Here is a 16,831-nt window from a genome sequence, read left to right as displayed (position 1 = left end):
TGACGTTTTTTAATACTTCAAAATACAATTTTTATTTACTTTCTTTCCATGAATTTCGAATTACACAACGCCATGTACATTACGTATGTACATATCGTCGGTGATACTGCAAAACGTTCAATGTCTATAAGTACCCTTGACACTTAGATGGTCTCTTACTTGTNAATTTTTATTTACTTTCTTTCCATGAATTTCGAATTACACAACGCCATGTACATTACGTATGTACATATCGTCGGTGATACTGCAAAACGTTCAATGTCTATAAGTACCCTTGACACTTAGATGGTCTCTTACTTGTACAGGAATGCATCTGCAAATCGTTACACCCTAATAAACGAATGACAAAACTGTATACCTTTGGCTGATGAAGATGAACGATTGCCAAAAGCGATCAGATACAGATAAAAGATCAATTAAGCACCAAAGGTAATAAGTAACATAGCATGTTTTGCAGTATCACCGACGTATACTATAATAAAATTTTAATTGTCGTTGCAAATAACACAAAATTCACTTAAACTAAATAACATTAAAAATAGTTAAATTTTGCCATTAGAACTATAAAATCAGTATTAAAAAAAAAAAAAAAAAATCAACCACATAAATAATTATAACACAATAATACTCATTGCTTAACCTAAGTAAATAATTGAAAATGCCTCAACTCCGTGTTAGTCTAAGTATTAGATATGTATGTATGTGTATTTAATTTTGTTGCTGGAAGTACTCCTTAAATGTTAGCGGGGCAGCAGTGATCACTTGTCTTACTAGCTTTTCTTGATTGTTACTGGAACTATCCTTGTGGTAATACACAGTGAAGTAAACGATCAGGCCGATAATAACAGCTAATACAATGACCGAACAAAAAACGCCGAGAAACATATTCAGGGCGCATTTGCAGCAGCTGTAAAGAGAAAAAGTTTTGTAAATTAAAAGCATTTTAAGTACACATTTACGTATTATGATGGAGCATAATTGCAAATTTAATTGTATAATTAAGGAAGGCAAAATAATTACCAGGGTATGGATTTTTAGGATGTAGGCAATATAAAACCAAGGCACATAAATACGGGTAGAAGCCAAAATGACGTTGCTCTCATGAGAACCAAACCTTTAAACTTCAACTTGATTTTATTTTATTTCCTATATTTCGTTAAGCTTTGAATGTCATATCGTTGTTTTTTTTTTAATGTTCGTTAATAACAAATTTTAATTAACATTTGAATTTTTGTAGTGTTGTGCGGTTTATACTTAGTGTAAGTGTTAAAAATACAGCACCCGAAACGTTGTTTTTTATGTGGTGTTAAATATAAAGCAGATACCACTAATTTGTTTAACAAGCCTCAATGTCCTTCTCGTAAGGAGCGTTGCGAAAGCAGCTGTGGGGCAGAGCTGCAGCGAAATGCCTTGATGTGCGTTAAACATTTTAAAGGAGCAGATTTTACAAATACAGGAGGTACAGGAAAAAAAGTAAGAAAAATAGGCAGTAAAAAGCGAAAAATAGACAACAGGAGGCATGTGCTTTAGAAAGGTTGTTTTTCGACATGCTAATGTTGATCGATTTTTTCGACAGGAGGGGAAAAGGTTTAATTTTGGAACGAATTTCCATAATCCCTGGTCAAGTTTGGTTTGGAGACAAACCGGTTTCGTCGTTAAGCCATATTCAGCACAGTGCCGATACCAGTCGTGTCACATTTCTTCATTACCAATACTGGCTGTAGTAAGTTTTCCACATCGACAGTAGGGTTAAGTAATGGCGTATGTCGACTCGAACCAATGCAATTCAAAACATAGGTTACTAACAAGAGAAAAAGGCTTGCTTAGTCATATTGGTTATAAACTTTTAAATTGTCTTACTAGTTAAGCCACCTATTGGTATATTATAAGTAACGAGTACCTAATAGACTACTATACATATATGAACATATATTTACATACATACATATCGCCGTTTAAAGTAAAAAAAAACCATACATTATTTTGTAGAGAGCAGAAACACTCATATTTCAAAATTGTTCTCTCTTTTATAAAGCAATCGCATTTCTGGCTAGTATATTTCCGGGCGAATGGATAATGCTTGAGCCAAGACTTCGGTGAGCAAATCGAATTTTTGGCAAAAAATGTCAGTTACGCGGTTTTGCAGAACGACGATACGCGGTTTTGTACTTTAAACGACGATGTGTACATACCTTCATAAAGGGAATACATAAGTGCCTCGTCGATTATTCGATTTATAAAAATTTTCTTATCAAAGAATTGATACCGTTCATTAGACTCGGCCATATTGGAAAAATGCCTTATCGTCTTTTAGTGATTTAATTCAGTACATCCATACATATTGTATGTGTATGTGTAAATTGTTCTCTAAGTATCTCAGTTGTGAGTATTTCAAAGCAAATTACACTTTATAATGCGAATACCATATACATATATCTAAGAGTACTTGGTCATAATATTTACTAGCCATATTTACATACATACATAGGAGTGGCAAAGCACTCGTAAATCAGATATGTTGAATATTCATACGTATTTTAGGTTTCATGAGAAGTTTACATTAACATTGAAAAGGACGGGTCTCTGACCCTTAACTTAACTAAAATAATTATCGACCTATCCCATTTGATAGTCAATTACAGTTAGGCATGATCATGAGCCACTTAGTAAAAGCTACACTAATTAGGCTGCATATACATTAGGGCGGTCCATAAACCATAAAGTCGGAAATTGAATGCTGTCACCCCTAAGATTATTCTATACCGAAAAAATTATACCCCTGTTTTATTTTAATATTTACAGGGCGCTGAAAGCGCTAAAAGTTTTCCATGTGTATATTTTATATGGGAAAACCATTGTTTAAAGAATCCCTAAAAATCTCGAAAATTTCAATGAGGGGACCCACAAAAACTCGCCAGTACTAAAAACTGGTATAATAAACAAGTTTTCCGATCGAAAAATATTGATATTCGAGAATTTTATACCATTCTTGAAAACTTGTTTTCCCCCTTATAAAATACATGGACAACTTTGAAAGAAAAAAAAACGGGGGTATAGTTTTTTCGGTATAAAACAATCCTAAGGGGTGAGAGCATTCAAATTCAGATTTTACCTTTTCACATGCATTTTTGGACCACCCTAATGTACATTCTTTATTAGAGTAGCTGGTGAGCTTTATTAGTTTTGCTGGTCTTTTATATTAATAATTAAAACGGGAGTAAATGAAACTAAAACTTAATAGCCGGTTTCACGAAAGTAATTTGAATAAAAAATTATTTTAAGTTTTTCCTTTCGATTTAGTCTTTATTTCAATGTGATTATTTGTAGCTTTGTTAAAGGTGTTTATCACTGATTTGAGCGCAAGAAAAAACACGGAAAACAAATTTTAAAAACTAAACTTTTATCACGTGTTCCAGTAAAGCTTATGTACATAAATGAGGGATTAAACAAAAAATAAATATAAATTTCACTTCTACTATTAAGTTTCGTGAAAGCGGCTATTAAAGTGTCTAGCCTCAAAATTAAAGAAGTGACAACCATATTCTGTACTTTGTTGACTATACAAAGAGTCACTTGAATTATTTTTCCTCAAAAATCAGAGCGTCGGAGAAGTTTCATTTATAGGGAGAATGCTCGTTTTGAAGAAAAATTACGAAAAATAAGAAAATATCGGAAATTTGTAAACCGGGATGGGCACGCTGCACTAAATCGAGATTTTCATTACTACTAGGGCTGCAGTGATAGTGCATTGCAAATTTCACTACCACTATGCACTTAGTGCAAATGCATTTCCAATTTCACTACCATTACACGATTGGTGATAATGGTATGCTCAGTGCAGCGTGCCCAACCCTGCTTGTAAATTGCACTTTATCAGACTGAAATTTGACTGCATACCCTAAAGATTCTGTTTAAAAATTTGATGACAATTTTTTGAAGATTGATTAATTTTTGTGAAATTTATGAAATTATTGAAACTTGTATTTATTTACATATCGCATACCATCTTCAAACACAACTCAAAATGACACGTTCATAAGAAAATACGAAAAATTATTTCTTAGCACTTGCTAATCATATTTGCAAGGAAGACTTTACCTTAGGTTTTTTCAACAAATTATAAAAAAAATTTGCTCCAGCTTTTGCTGAAAGGTAAATAAAAGCTCTGCGTACATTTTTAGCGCATAATTTCAAGAATGCCATTCTTTGAGTTGTGTCACTTTTGAAGACCGTGTGCGATATATGGTTTCTGTTTATATAGATTGAATTATGTATATTTTAAATTAAAATTATTAAAAACAAATAACTAAACATAAGTTGCAAACAATGGTATTTTGAATTTTGTTGCTAAATCCCTTACCTTAGCTATGGATGATTCTCTACAAACTGTCCTATTCTTGCTCAGCCTATCTATTATCGCGCAATGATGATAAAATGCTAAAATTTTTCACAATATCAATAAAGATGGCAGTAATCTATATATGTATGTACATACATACATACTTCATTTACAAAAATTAGTAATGCAGAGCACATTCGATTAGGGTGACCAGACGTCCTGATTTATCAAGATATGTCCTGATTTCAGGGTCGAATTAAAGTGTCCTGACTGATTTTTCTCTTCCCGCCTAGTGTCCTGATTTTTACAAACATTTTAGGCGCCCGATAATAACATAGGGCTCAAACGGCTTTATAGCTTTAAATTTGGTATTCAGATTTTTACATGTACTCTGAAACCGCTTCTGTTTTAGTCGCGTCCGTTATGACCTCTTTTTCATAAATTTTCTCGAGTTCCAAGCGCACCTAATTTTTTGTCAACCAAAGGACGGTATAAATGCTAGACAATGGCAACTTTTTTTTTTTGTAAGTGACTTCATACTTGACTCGAAAGTCGTACGAATGTAACGTCCGTCATCATGGAAACACTTATATAGAAGTTAAAGCTGAAGCTCCATAGCAGGTTTTTTAGGCGTTGCGGCCTCGAGCTGTATTAGTCAACTCATAGCTGAATGGAGTGCTTCCTGAAAAGCGACGAACGCCTGAAAAGCTTGTTGTGGAGTTGTACTCTAAGGTTCCCGCGTAAGTATGCGCTAGTTCACACTGGGGACGTCGAACGGAGATTGTATAGATAAGTAGCCATCCTAACCTTATTTCGGAAGTGTCATTGTGTAGTAGATATACAGTAAAATAGAAGCGAAGGTACTTATTAAATTTATTGTTTATGTTGTGATCATTATTGTCAAATACTTAATACTACGCTCAAAAGCAGAATGTTTAACAAACGCTTGAAAAATCTCGAATTTCGGCTTTTTTAATAACCATGAACTACAAAGATGCGATTGTGTGTCTTGTCGTGGAGGGGAGAGGGAACTTGTTCTCTCATCTGGTCACCCTACATTCGATTCAAGATTAAAAAACTAGTCAAAATGTCAATACCAAGGCATGTCCTTATCGTAAATTGTAGCATTTCCGCCGTCATTCTCGTCCGATTATGCAGTTAATTTTTTATTTTTATGGCAATTACTTTACGGAGTAGCCTTTAAAGTCTTGCCCCCTAGTTATATTAAACATACATATATTAGAGACATTTTAATTTCGTTGTACCGTCGCCATTTTTCGTTTTCCAAGACGTCACGCGCTATTGAATATTGTAGAGTGACGATTCCGGTGAATCTTGAATTAACAGATGTTTAATAGTTCAGGTTCGGCGCGCTGTTAGGTTAATGTCTGAAATTTAGACCCACCGAATAAAATGTGAATGAATTGAATTTTTATTTAACCACCTTTTCTTCACTTGGTGGTAACTCGGAGTAGAACACTACTAATGAATGAATGAATGAATGAATGAATGAATGAATTGAATTTTTATTTAACCACCTTTTCTTCACTTGGTGGTAACTCGGAGTAGAACACTACTAATGAATGAATGAATGAATGAATGAATGAATGAATTGAATTTTTATTTAACCACCTTTTCTTCACTTGGTGGTAACTCGGAGTAGAACACTACTAATTTTAATGTCGTTGAATAAATAAAAGTATTTTATACATGAAAATACAAGTCGTCTTCATTAAAATTAATAGATATACATATGTACGTATTATTTTCGACTTTTAAAGTCAGTGCTGTGGCAGCAGAGTACAGTAAATGCACAATTGCCTGGGAACACTAGATAAGGGTTGTAGTAAAAGGTCCGACAACAATTTTCAACTAATTTTAAAATTTTAGATTTGGAAAAATTACAATTTGTAGTGAATCACCCACATATGTATGTACATATGTACATATGTAGATAGACTAAATTTTTTCCTTTTATAAAAGCGTTTTCTATCGAATCACTGTAACTATGGGCTAGAGAGAGTTTATTTTCCAAAAGTTCTTCAACGGCTCGCAATCGTATGCTGCGAATGCCGCATTATACGAAAGCCAGCCTTTCGGCATAAGCTACTATTCCATATGAACACAGAGATGTACTTGCATATATTTTGGCCATACGGTTCTTTAAATGGAGAGTAGACCGCACATATCGTCGCTTGGCGCGCAATACCTCGTATCCGTCAAATGCAATACCACGTATGAGCTGGCACAGAAAACAATTAATTTTGGTTAGCCCATCTCAATTGTTGACTAGTAGAAGCTCACACTTGGTAAGTTCAGTTCGAAATCCATTTAAATGTTTTGAAGAAAATACGTTTTTTTTTGTTTTTTTTTTTTTTAATTTACAGACTACGTTATTCTTGGTATTGCATTTGACGTGTAGGAGGCATTGCGCGCCAAGCGACAATATGTAAGTATAAAAATTTTATTTCTCTATCTGCTTAGGTTTATTAAAATTCTGATATTATTTGGATGACTCTGTCGCTCCCTATAATTTGCAGTAAACCTAATTTTAGTTTGGAAATAGTTTTCAAATTTTATTTTAAGCTAAAGATTGCATTTTACGAATATTCAAAGAAAATTATATGAAGTGGTTGACACGAACTCGTAAAGAAATTTATGTACGAAAAATAAGGAAAATTCTGAAAAATTCTGCAAGAAATTCTTCACATAGCAGCATTATTTTGATTTCTTTACCGATTTTCTTCCGAAATTTCGTAAAAGGATCGAAGTGTGCACAGTTTATTTCTTTTTCGAAAATTCGACAAAAAATCGGTTGAGATCTTCACGGATTCCTCAAAAATTTCTCTACAATTCAGAATACTCTGAAAAAAATGGTTTACAGGGTTGGTATGTAAAATATGCATGCTTGTATATGTATAACGATTTCTTTGATTTAAATTCTATTTTGCTTACCAACACACAACCTTTCCGGGACATTTGATACACTCCCACAAAGCGCCGCACATCTTGACTGATTTTGTTTTGTTTTCGACAATTAGCTCACTCTAAGTTATTTAATTTCTTCTAAAAGGCAGACTGTTATCCTCAGTGTTTGAGTGAAGCACTAAAAATATTATTATTTTTCTAATAGGTTCGTTCGTTGATAATAAATACTTATGTATGTAGGTGTCGATGATTAACGAGGTTATAACTGTGCTAATTTTTTTCGTATGAGAAACGCGCAAACACGTTATTTTGTTAGCAATCGTGAACAGTAACTGGCGGGTGAATTTTGTGTTGTTACCAATTACACCTCAATACAGAACAAACACCGTTTGTATGTGGATACGTCAGAAAATATTTGAACTGATATTGAATTTTAGCTTCCAATTTCATAGATAACTTCACTCTGAAAGGAAGTGTATGGTTGGAAAGAAGGCTTATTAATCATTTGACAATTTTAGGCATCATTTGTGTATACAGTTTGTGATATTTTGCTTTTATTGCAAAAGCTTAACCCTTGCGGAGATCCATAAACAATTTATAGAACCTCTTTAACTCTTACGTAGCAAGAGCAAAGATTGAAGTTACATCATTTCCTTATTTTATTTTAAAAGCAAATTTCATGTTAAGCAAATTAGCGCAGAATTCTAAAGAGCAAATCTACTACGATCGGTGTACGGTTCAACCCAAGGCATGTTGAACAAGTAGTAGTATTTTGTTTCTGTCAAACATTGTAACTTTTTTCTCAAAAATTCTTAATTTTCAAAACGTATTTGCATGGCAACTTCAAAAAAAGCGATTGAAAACCAATCTTTGGAACGTTCGCTATACTCAGGAGGACAAACGCTGATCATAGTCCATTGCAAAGAATGAGTTAGTGCAAACAAATTTACAACGACATTTTTTAGTTTAAATTTTTGTTTATATTTCACGTAGTCCACTATGATATTTTTTGACGGTTTAGAAGCTATGCAACAACAAAATACTGGTAAATGTTGTTATTCCTCTATTGGGCTCTGTTGCATATGCCTGTTGCATATGCCTTCAGCTCAACCCTATTTGTTTTTACTTCTCTACTACTTATAACCTCTAGTTAGAAAGAAAATTATGAAAAATATTATTTCTGCGCATATATCGACGTTTGGCACGCAATACCTCGCATACGACAAGTATTAATTCGACTCAATAGCAGCCTACTCCATAAAGTTAAAAGTAAATAATGTCTTATATATGAGTGCTTCACTTGCCAAAACGGGTAACTCCATTAACAAAAAGTTGAGAGATGCGATTAAATAATGTACGATATTTTTTAACACTTTGACTACCACGTGGCACGTCGCAGGAAAGCGTACGGCAGGGTTTGTTTTACATTCGACCTTGTCATTCGCTTTCGTGCGACACTCCACTGAAATTTTTTATATTTTCAGAATAGTCTGCTACTTATTCTCAATTCATTTTTGGCTCAATTTTCATAGCTCATGATGGTTTTTGTCTGTTTTATGATAAAAACTCTGAGGTAAATTTTAACTATATAAAAAACTGCTTGGGCACCGGTGACGATTTTTTCGCCAAATTCACTTGGCAGCCAATGTGTTAAAATTCCATTTATGATATTATTATAAATATTATCTGTATGAATATTGTGTAAAGTTATTATAAATATAATAACTTATGACTAAACCAAATGCTTTAAACTTAAATTTAAGATGTGTCAAAAATTGGAGTTAATCGATTTGGCAATCAGGGCATTCATATGGTATTTAATCTGGTGTATGCGAGGTATTGCGTCCCTAGACACGATATGTATAAGTAACAAATTTTGGCTACAAAAAGGTTAACCGATAAGATTTAATTACCGCGTTCGCTGCGAGGTGATAAACAAACAAGCAAAAGCTGGCTATGATGACACATTCAGTTATCACAGGGAAAATTATGTACGTGCATACATATGTATATACATATATGTATATGTACGAACCCCGTAGGAAATAGGAGCACGTAATAATGTCTTACCAGCACCTTACACTTCACTCGGCTTGCTACCCTTTTTCAGAGCATGTTTTGTGTGGAGGTCCCTTCCACTACAGGAAGTGACGGTCCGCTACAACCCAAAGTTGGGGGAAAAACCAGCAGATCAACCAAAGTTATACCGACCCATTATTCGAATGTATTTTCTACTTAAAACATTGAAAAGCATCCTAGAAAAGCATACCAGTGATAGTTTCTTTACCGGGAACCCTTTGCATAGATACCAATTTGCCTATCTTCCGGAAAGATCTACAATTCACGCTCTTCGATGTCTAACAAGGCAAATCGAAGGTCGAGGAGGTGACGGACGTGGACTTGGAGGGCGCTTTCGATAACACGGAACACTCGCTAATAGACCTTTGCGTCCGGCGGAAACGGGTTGATGGACAGAAAAGAGTCAAATTCTTAGCAACGGAAAGTTGCCCCCAGCAGGGAGTGATCTCCCTTCTGCTACGATCGATCATAGAAGACGAACTACTCTGCCTTCTTAGTTAAAATGGCTTCGTCGTTCAGGGCGTATGCAGATGACACTGTCTTCCTAATGTGAGGTAGGTTCGAAGACACTATCCCCAACTTCCTACAGAATGCTATGAACATAGTCGCCAATTGGTGCAGTAACAAACCCCAAGGAGACTAGCATAGTCATTTTCTCCAGGAAAAGGGAAAAATTACCAGAACCATTATTTCAAGGAGAAATGATGAACTTCTCCAAAGGGGTCATATATCTAGGAGTTATGCTTGATGACAAGCTCTTTTGACCTGCTGGAAACTAATGGGATGGAAGCAGGTCATCAGACCTAAACTGGCAAGGATAATGTATAATGCCATCTCCAAACCCATTCTTACTGCTGAACCCGTCTGGTGGAAGTGAAGTCCACGCAGTCCAGGCTCAGTAGGCTACATAAACTGGCCTGCCTGGGCATCACTGGCGCGATGAGAACAACACCAACCGCGGATGTCGAGATGCTTCTTGACCTTCCCCTCCCCTACACATTGTAATCAAGACTCTTCTCAGGGGCCAATGTAGATGACAAGAAGCTTATACACTCTTCCACACTCAACTCAGGGTAATAGAACAAGAAGATCGTCTGCGCATTAACTTTGTGAAACGGTGCCTTCCGAGATTTAACTTTACATAAAACTTCACGGTTTTTCCCCCAACAGGAGCTTCTCCTCCGATTTGTGGCGTGCGCATTGATGTTGTCACATTGCGTTTTTATGACAAGTGGTTTTTCAAGGCAGAAATACACGCAGAGGTTTGCTATTGCCTGCCGAGGGGCGACCGCTTTAGAAAAAACATTTATTTTTTGTTTTTTATTTTTTGATGTTGGGTTGAACCGCGTTTGAACCCAGACCCTGCGGAATGGTAGCGCGCACTGCTACCCACTACACCACAGCGGCCGCCTTTTTCATAGCATATATGTAAATATTATAGGTACATTTGTTCGTTACAATTCAGATTGGTAAATTTCACGGACTACGATGAATGCAGTGATAGACCAGATAACTCAAAAATTATGTGTTTTTGACTTGCGACAGTCTTTTATTAAATGAGCGATATGTATTCACTGAATTTTTTTTTGCTAGCGGCAAGCGTTGGCATTGCACAACTCACTCACAAGCATTGTTGCGCCGGTTTGCCGCGAACCAAGCAATTGACCATTTGATATAGAATACCTTTGCCGAGCTCAGCATAATTTTGGACACTTGCAATCGAATACCAATTTCCACTTTTTCATAAACGATTGAAAACAAAGCAGCTCAGCTCACTCACACAGCGCTTAGAACGTGCATGAAGCGAAATATTTTGAGCCACAGCCCGACAGTGTGGAGGTCAATTCAATTGCATTTAGTTGCAAACTCCCTTCTAACGTAAAGAGCTGAAAAGCTCTCCATAAACCATTCGGACGTTACCACCTTCAAATCTACGGAACACGAAAATGTCATCAACACAAATAAATAGCAAACTTGCATATTCCACTATAATTATCACTCTGATTGGTGTTACGATAATGGCGTCACAAATCCATACGAGCATAGCCTGGCACTTAGCACAGACTGGCCTGACTGAATCCTATCGCGTGCGCCATCTTTCGCTGCATTATTTGCGTGTATTCCTTTGTATTAGCGTCGATAGCGAACTATTTCCGACGTTGATCGCAACCAAATGGCCTGAAAGATATGTGCCGCTACAAAGTACGATTTATCCACACATATATGCGCACGCTAATGGTAACAGAAGTGATTGTGATTTAATACAGAAGGCTATTTGGACGCAAGTGGATAATTTGGGGCGACTGTGGGTGTTGGATGCCGGATGGGAGGAAATGGAGTCGGAAAACGCGAATATGTGTCCACCAAAGTTGTTGGTTTATGACTTAATTCGGAACGATGCTGAGGTGAGTGAGAGAGAGAGGGGGGATTTATAATTGAAGGAGCTTTTTAAAAACGCCTCCAACGACATACATATGTACATACTACATATGTATGTATGTACGTATAAGTTTGTGCAATAATAATAAAGCAGGGCTGCTCAAAACTTTTATATTGAAGTGAAATCACAACACATCTATGTAGAAAATTTATGTGTACACTGAGATTTTTTTTATTTATTTAAATGAAGCAAAAAGTACAAGTTAATTTTTTTATTGTACGATTAGTGAATGAAACTTGTTAACAATGGGAGTATTACAGTACATATATGTGGAATAATACAGTGCGTTAAGAAATGATAGCGACCTAGTGGCTGAAAAGTTCCAAAATTTAGCGGAAGGAATCCTTGCACATATTTACATCATATTGCAAGCACAAATTTAACATTTTCCTTGGGACACTGCTCGCTTATAAATGTTCCACGTTAAAGCGTTAATAAATGATAGCACCATTGAAGCAATATGCAATAAAATTTAATGAGGGTTTGGAGTTTCTCCAACTATAATTTATAATTTCTTTTTTTTTCTTGCGCGAAGTTTGCCGGTCATTTGTTGATATTTTCCCTCAAAATCGCGAAATCTCTTTTTCTGGAATCCGACGTTATAAAAATGTCTGCAATCCTATCAACATTACGTGAGGTGATGCACCCATATATTGAATTTAGATTGGAAATCAATCATTTTCTATATCCCCTTTGAAGTTTTCCAAAAAGTTTTTGCGGGAAGTTACAAAAATGGCGTTGCAAGTAATATCCCGTCATTCGTTTAATAATTACAAAGCACAACATACACTATATGCTTTGCTCTGAAAACCTTTGCAAAAAAATCTCGCGCTTCCACACTTTAATGAACGCCATGTGTTTTGTTTTTTAATAAATTTCGTGTTCACTTTCAGTATACACGAATATTAAATCAATTTATAATACAAATTTTTTTTAGGGCGTACCAAGGCACATTAAACAGGTAGTATCAGTAGAGCAAAAACAACATTTGCGTGTATTTTGTTGTTGCTTCTGGTATCGAAAGTGTCAAAAACTGTTCTGAATTTTTTCTTCTAAATCAAAGCGTGCCATGTGAAATACAAAAAATTATAAAAAATAAAAAATTGAAATTGGAAAAAATAAAAATTGATGCAACTTTCTTTCCTAGTAAATTTGTTTGCTTCTCGAAGCATTGATCCATCCTTTGCAAGGCCCAGTAATCAGCGGTCGTGCTGCTGAGTTGGGCGAACGTTCCAAAAGCTGCTATTCAATCGCTTGTTTTGTATGGAAAAAGGTTTCACGTGCAAATGGATTTTAACAATTCAGAATTTTTGTAAGAAAAAATTAAAAATATTTGACATTTTCGAGACCAAATAATTTGAAAATAAATCAAATCAGCTGCTCTACTGATACTACCTGTTCAATGTACCTTGGGGCGAACATATTTTTTATTATTTTTTCATTCTATAATTGTTTGTGTAAATTTGTACATTTTACTGGAGTGCCTGAGTTTCATATGTGAGGACGTTTGCTTTGCCCTTCCATATGAAACTAACGCACTTTCGTATGAATTGTGTTTATATGCCAGGACATATGGGAGCTCAGTATATCTGATATATACATATATATATATATGTATAATGAATACGGGAGGGCGAGAATTTTTTTTTTATATTTAAAGTGTAAATTTGTATATGTGCCTATACTTCAGGGTAAAACAAAAACAAATGTGCTACAAGTGCTTATGGAGTGAGCAGCTCTGGTCTAAAGGACTTTTTTCTTAGAATTTTATGTACAAGCCGAATCTGCTAGGAACGATGTCGAAAAAAAATGTACCCGCCCTAATGTATATACATATACATATATGTATATTTTTTTAATATAACTTTCTATTAATTATTAGATTTCATTATCTTAAAAAAAATTATATTTTTCAATGTAAAACAATTTTTAGGAACTTAGTTTACTTTACTTTTTTATTTTTTTGTATGAACTTATTGTATTAAAAGAAGAATGTATTTTTTTAAGTTGATTAATTATAAACACTTTTTATTTTTTTCTATCTTTTTATTATTATTTTTTCTATTTTTTTATTATTTCTTATTTTTTCAATTTATTTTTCTTTTGGGTTTTAGATTTCGTTATTTTAAAAAGAAATATATATTTTTAATTTCTTTTAATTTTTAGGATCTCATTTAATTTAATTTTTTAACTTTTTTTTCTTTTTTAATTTCATTTTCTTTTAATTTTTAGATTTTGTTTTAAAAGAAATTTGACACAACAAAAAAACAAATATTTGGCCTTAATTAAGTGATTATTTTTCAAACAACAAAAATGTTGTGAGAACGTAGGAAATTCGATTAAAATATTTTCCTACGAATCAATGCCCAATTTCCCTGACAGTTCTAACATGCTGCTGCTCCTACACTTTAGTGCGTTCAAAGTTTATCTGCTCAGAAATTAAGAGAGAAAAAATCAATTGAGACCACAAAATAGCTCTGATCCAGTACTACATGAACTTACAGGTAATCCTGTAAATGAGAACGATTTTCAGAGAGTTGTGTACAGAATGAAGTCGCAAGATTTTACCCGAACTTTTTCTTCTGGTAAAAGCATAAAAGGTGTCAATCGATCACTGGTTGACGTTTTTACAAGAAAATTGCTTTTTATTTGTTCCTGTACTTTTTGTTGTTACTCACTTTTTACGCTCATTTCGGAGAGTAATTTTGCTGTTTGACATTTTTACAGGATTTTACACGAAAACTATTGGATTAGAGCCAATGATTGCTGTTCGAAAGTTCTCTCGATCTCCAAGAAAGCACACCGAGCTTTTTTAAAAGCAAACTGAAAAGGGTGTAAGACAGATAGACAAATAAAAGCACGGGTATGTCAGAATAAGGGACACTGCGACCTGAAAGGTCTTTTGTACCTTTAAAGCAGTGATGCTTAAAACAAGAAGCTCTCTCTGAGCAACACTGCTTTAAAGAGAGTTCCTAACCCAGTATGTCCAAGACAGCCTCGCTTCCCTAATTAATCCTAAGGCGTTTTCGTAGTCGAAATCCTTATTACTAAGGGGTTGACTATTATATACATATATATGACACAAAGAATGTGTTCGGAAGTTTCCTCGTCCTCAAGACGGAGCCAGCATTCTGACTCTTGGATAAAACATTTTTAATTGAATAATAACCGTTCTAACCGAAGAGCCTAGCCTGTCTATGGCCATTGTATGGGAACCAGAAGTTGTAGTTTTTAAATAATGTTTACATTTCGTAGCTAGCTTCTCCTCTAATTTGTCGTGTTCGTCGTGATGTTGTCACATAACATAAATATTTCGCTGTGGTCATTGGTCTTTAACTATGTACATGAATATTAGCTTTTCTGGAGCTAATACTAAAATCCAATCGTGTGAAAATTGAGTATTTTAGCCTCGTAACCTGGGCCTGAATCGCGGTATTCGTAAACGAGAGATTACAAAGTGACAGTTGTTTTATCCACAATGCAAATTGCACTCGCTATCGAATGCTGTTATCTTACCATCAAATTTCGATTCGAGTCAGTGTTGGGCGTTAATCAATTAATTTGTCAATCATCTTGTTAATTGATTAAGAAAATAAATGCAATCAAATTAATTGCATTCAAACTTTTAATTGCACACGGCAATTAATTTAATTGCAATTACTTTTTTGATAACAATTAACCTGCTTACAAATAAAATAAAAAATACGGCAACCAATTAAAAATTTGTTAAATGTTAACTGCAGAATATCACAATTAACAATTAATTGTCCTTACAATTGAAAACTTGCCCAACAATGATTCGAGTTACGTTCGATATCGAATGACGAGATTTTGAACCTGGTTTAAGGTAATATAAATTAAACTTAATGTAATTAATTTTTGGCTCGTCCTACACAGGTATTGCGAATTGATTGCGGTCGCTACTTAACACCAAAGGATGCAGAAAATTTGGTTATCAAATTGGGTCCCCCTCCTGAACTTTGCAAGGTTGAAAAATATGTCTACTTTCTACGTCCAGATGACGCACACATACTCGCCTACGACATAATTGAACAGAAGTGGCAGCGACGCGCGCTAAATAGTCGGAAGTTCCAAGGCATCATCGAGACACCATTTCCAATTAAACCAATTGACATCGCATTCGGTCAGCAACGTGAACTACTTTTCGCCGATGCGGATGGCAAGTTATATGCAACACCAAATTCACAACTGAAGAAGAAGTTGAATAACGCTCTCAAACTAAATTCAAATAAAATCGCAAAAGAATTCACCGAACAGCAAACGCAACATGAAGAGGTGGTGGAGGTGAACGACAAATCGAATACTATTGAGCTAGAGCTGCTAGGCAGCTTGTTGGGCCCCAGCAAGGGAATGATGGTAGATAGCCGTACGGGAGCACTCTTCTATGCAGTGCCTAAGTTTGGTGCAATTGTGCGTTGCGACTACCATCGCAACTTAACTGCAGAAGACAATGAGATCGTTTACTTCACTTCAAAGAACATTAAACAAATTTTCTTTGGCATAGAGGGAGCAGTTTGGTTGCTGACAGACCGTGTGCTACAGCCGGATGATCATTGTTTTGCGTATTTTTGACCCGCTTGAAGACATTTTCTAAAAATAGCTAATTACACGGTGCGACAGTGAAAGGTGTATCTGTTTTTGTTTTTTTTTTTTTAAGCACTATGTTATTGGCGACAGTCCATAATGAATACTTTAAAAATTGAATCTTTTATTTCAGATAATAAGTTTTATGTATTACATAACAGATCGCTCATTTGATTTGGTATTTTTTCTATATATAAATTTATGTAAACATTCATGCTTTACTTTGTTTTTGTGTGCAATTTTTAACTAGAAAAAGGTAAATTTCAGTTTAAAGAAATTATATTGGTTCCAATTTTTTAATGTAAAGCTTGTAATTCAATTTATAATTGACAGCCACATTATGTATTTAAAGATGGGCAAATATTGTCTAGCCGAAAATTGCAAAATTAACTAATATTGAAATATATAATAATATAAATATAACTAAAAAAAAGTTTTAA

At 34.7% G+C, this 16,831-nt stretch overlaps 2 protein-coding genes across 3 annotated transcripts; one reads left to right on the top strand and one right to left on the bottom strand.

Moving 5' to 3' along the window:
* Positions 1 to 194: 194 nt before the first annotated feature.
* On the bottom strand, positions 195 to 11,176 carry mex1 (midgut expression 1). Of its 2 annotated transcripts, none has more exons than XM_017634096.1 (2): positions 11,127 to 11,176; positions 195 to 907 (listed from the first exon to the last, which is right to left on the bottom strand). In XM_017634096.1, the coding sequence occupies exons 1-2, from the start codon at positions 11,144 to 11,146 to the stop codon at positions 709 to 711; spliced, it is 219 nt and encodes a 72-aa protein (XP_017489585.1). In that variant the 5' UTR covers positions 11,147 to 11,176; the 3' UTR covers positions 195 to 708. The 2 variants fall into 2 exon arrangements, with proteins under 2 accessions (XP_017489585.1, XP_017489584.1); XM_017634095.1 differs by lacking the exon at positions 11,127 to 11,176 and adding an exon at positions 7,295 to 8,021.
* Positions 11,177 to 11,274: 98 nt separating this feature from the next.
* LOC108377800 (uncharacterized) lies at positions 11,275 to 16,426 on the top strand. The gene is made up of 2 exons (XM_017634094.1): positions 11,275 to 11,751; positions 15,684 to 16,426. Exons 1-2 carry the CDS (start codon positions 11,293 to 11,295, stop codon positions 16,377 to 16,379), a joined length of 1,155 nt encoding a protein of 384 aa, XP_017489583.1. The 5' UTR covers positions 11,275 to 11,292; the 3' UTR covers positions 16,380 to 16,426.
* The last annotated feature ends 405 nt before the right edge of the window (positions 16,427 to 16,831 follow it).

This window comes from Rhagoletis zephyria, unplaced genomic scaffold (assembly GCF_001687245.7).
Source record: "Rhagoletis zephyria isolate East Lansing unplaced genomic scaffold, Rhagoletis_zephyria_1.1 Rzeph_scaffold_12719, whole genome shotgun sequence".
Classification (NCBI taxonomy): Eukaryota; Metazoa; Arthropoda; class Insecta; order Diptera; family Tephritidae; genus Rhagoletis; species Rhagoletis zephyria.
The sequence above is the reverse complement of the archived record's forward strand: the minus strand, read 5'-3'. Positions and strand labels throughout refer to the sequence as shown.

Excerpts from the sequence above, each read along its gene's own strand:
- LOC108377800 (XM_017634094.1), top strand. The coding sequence starts at position 11,293 with ATGTCATCAACACAAATAAATAGCAAACTTGCATATTCCACTATAATT. Across the intron at positions 11,752-15,683 it reads TAATTCGGAACGATGCTGAG|GTATTGCGAATTGATTGCGG; the intron begins GTGAGTGAGAGA and ends CGTCCTACACAG.
- mex1 (XM_017634095.1), bottom strand. The coding sequence starts at position 7,347 with ATGTGCGGCGCTTTGTGGGAGTGTATCAAATGTCCCGGAAAGGTTGTG. Across the intron at positions 908-7,294 it reads CCCGGAAAGGTTGTGTGTTG|CTGCTGCAAATGCGCCCTGA; the intron begins GTAAGCAAAATA and ends TTCTCTTTACAG.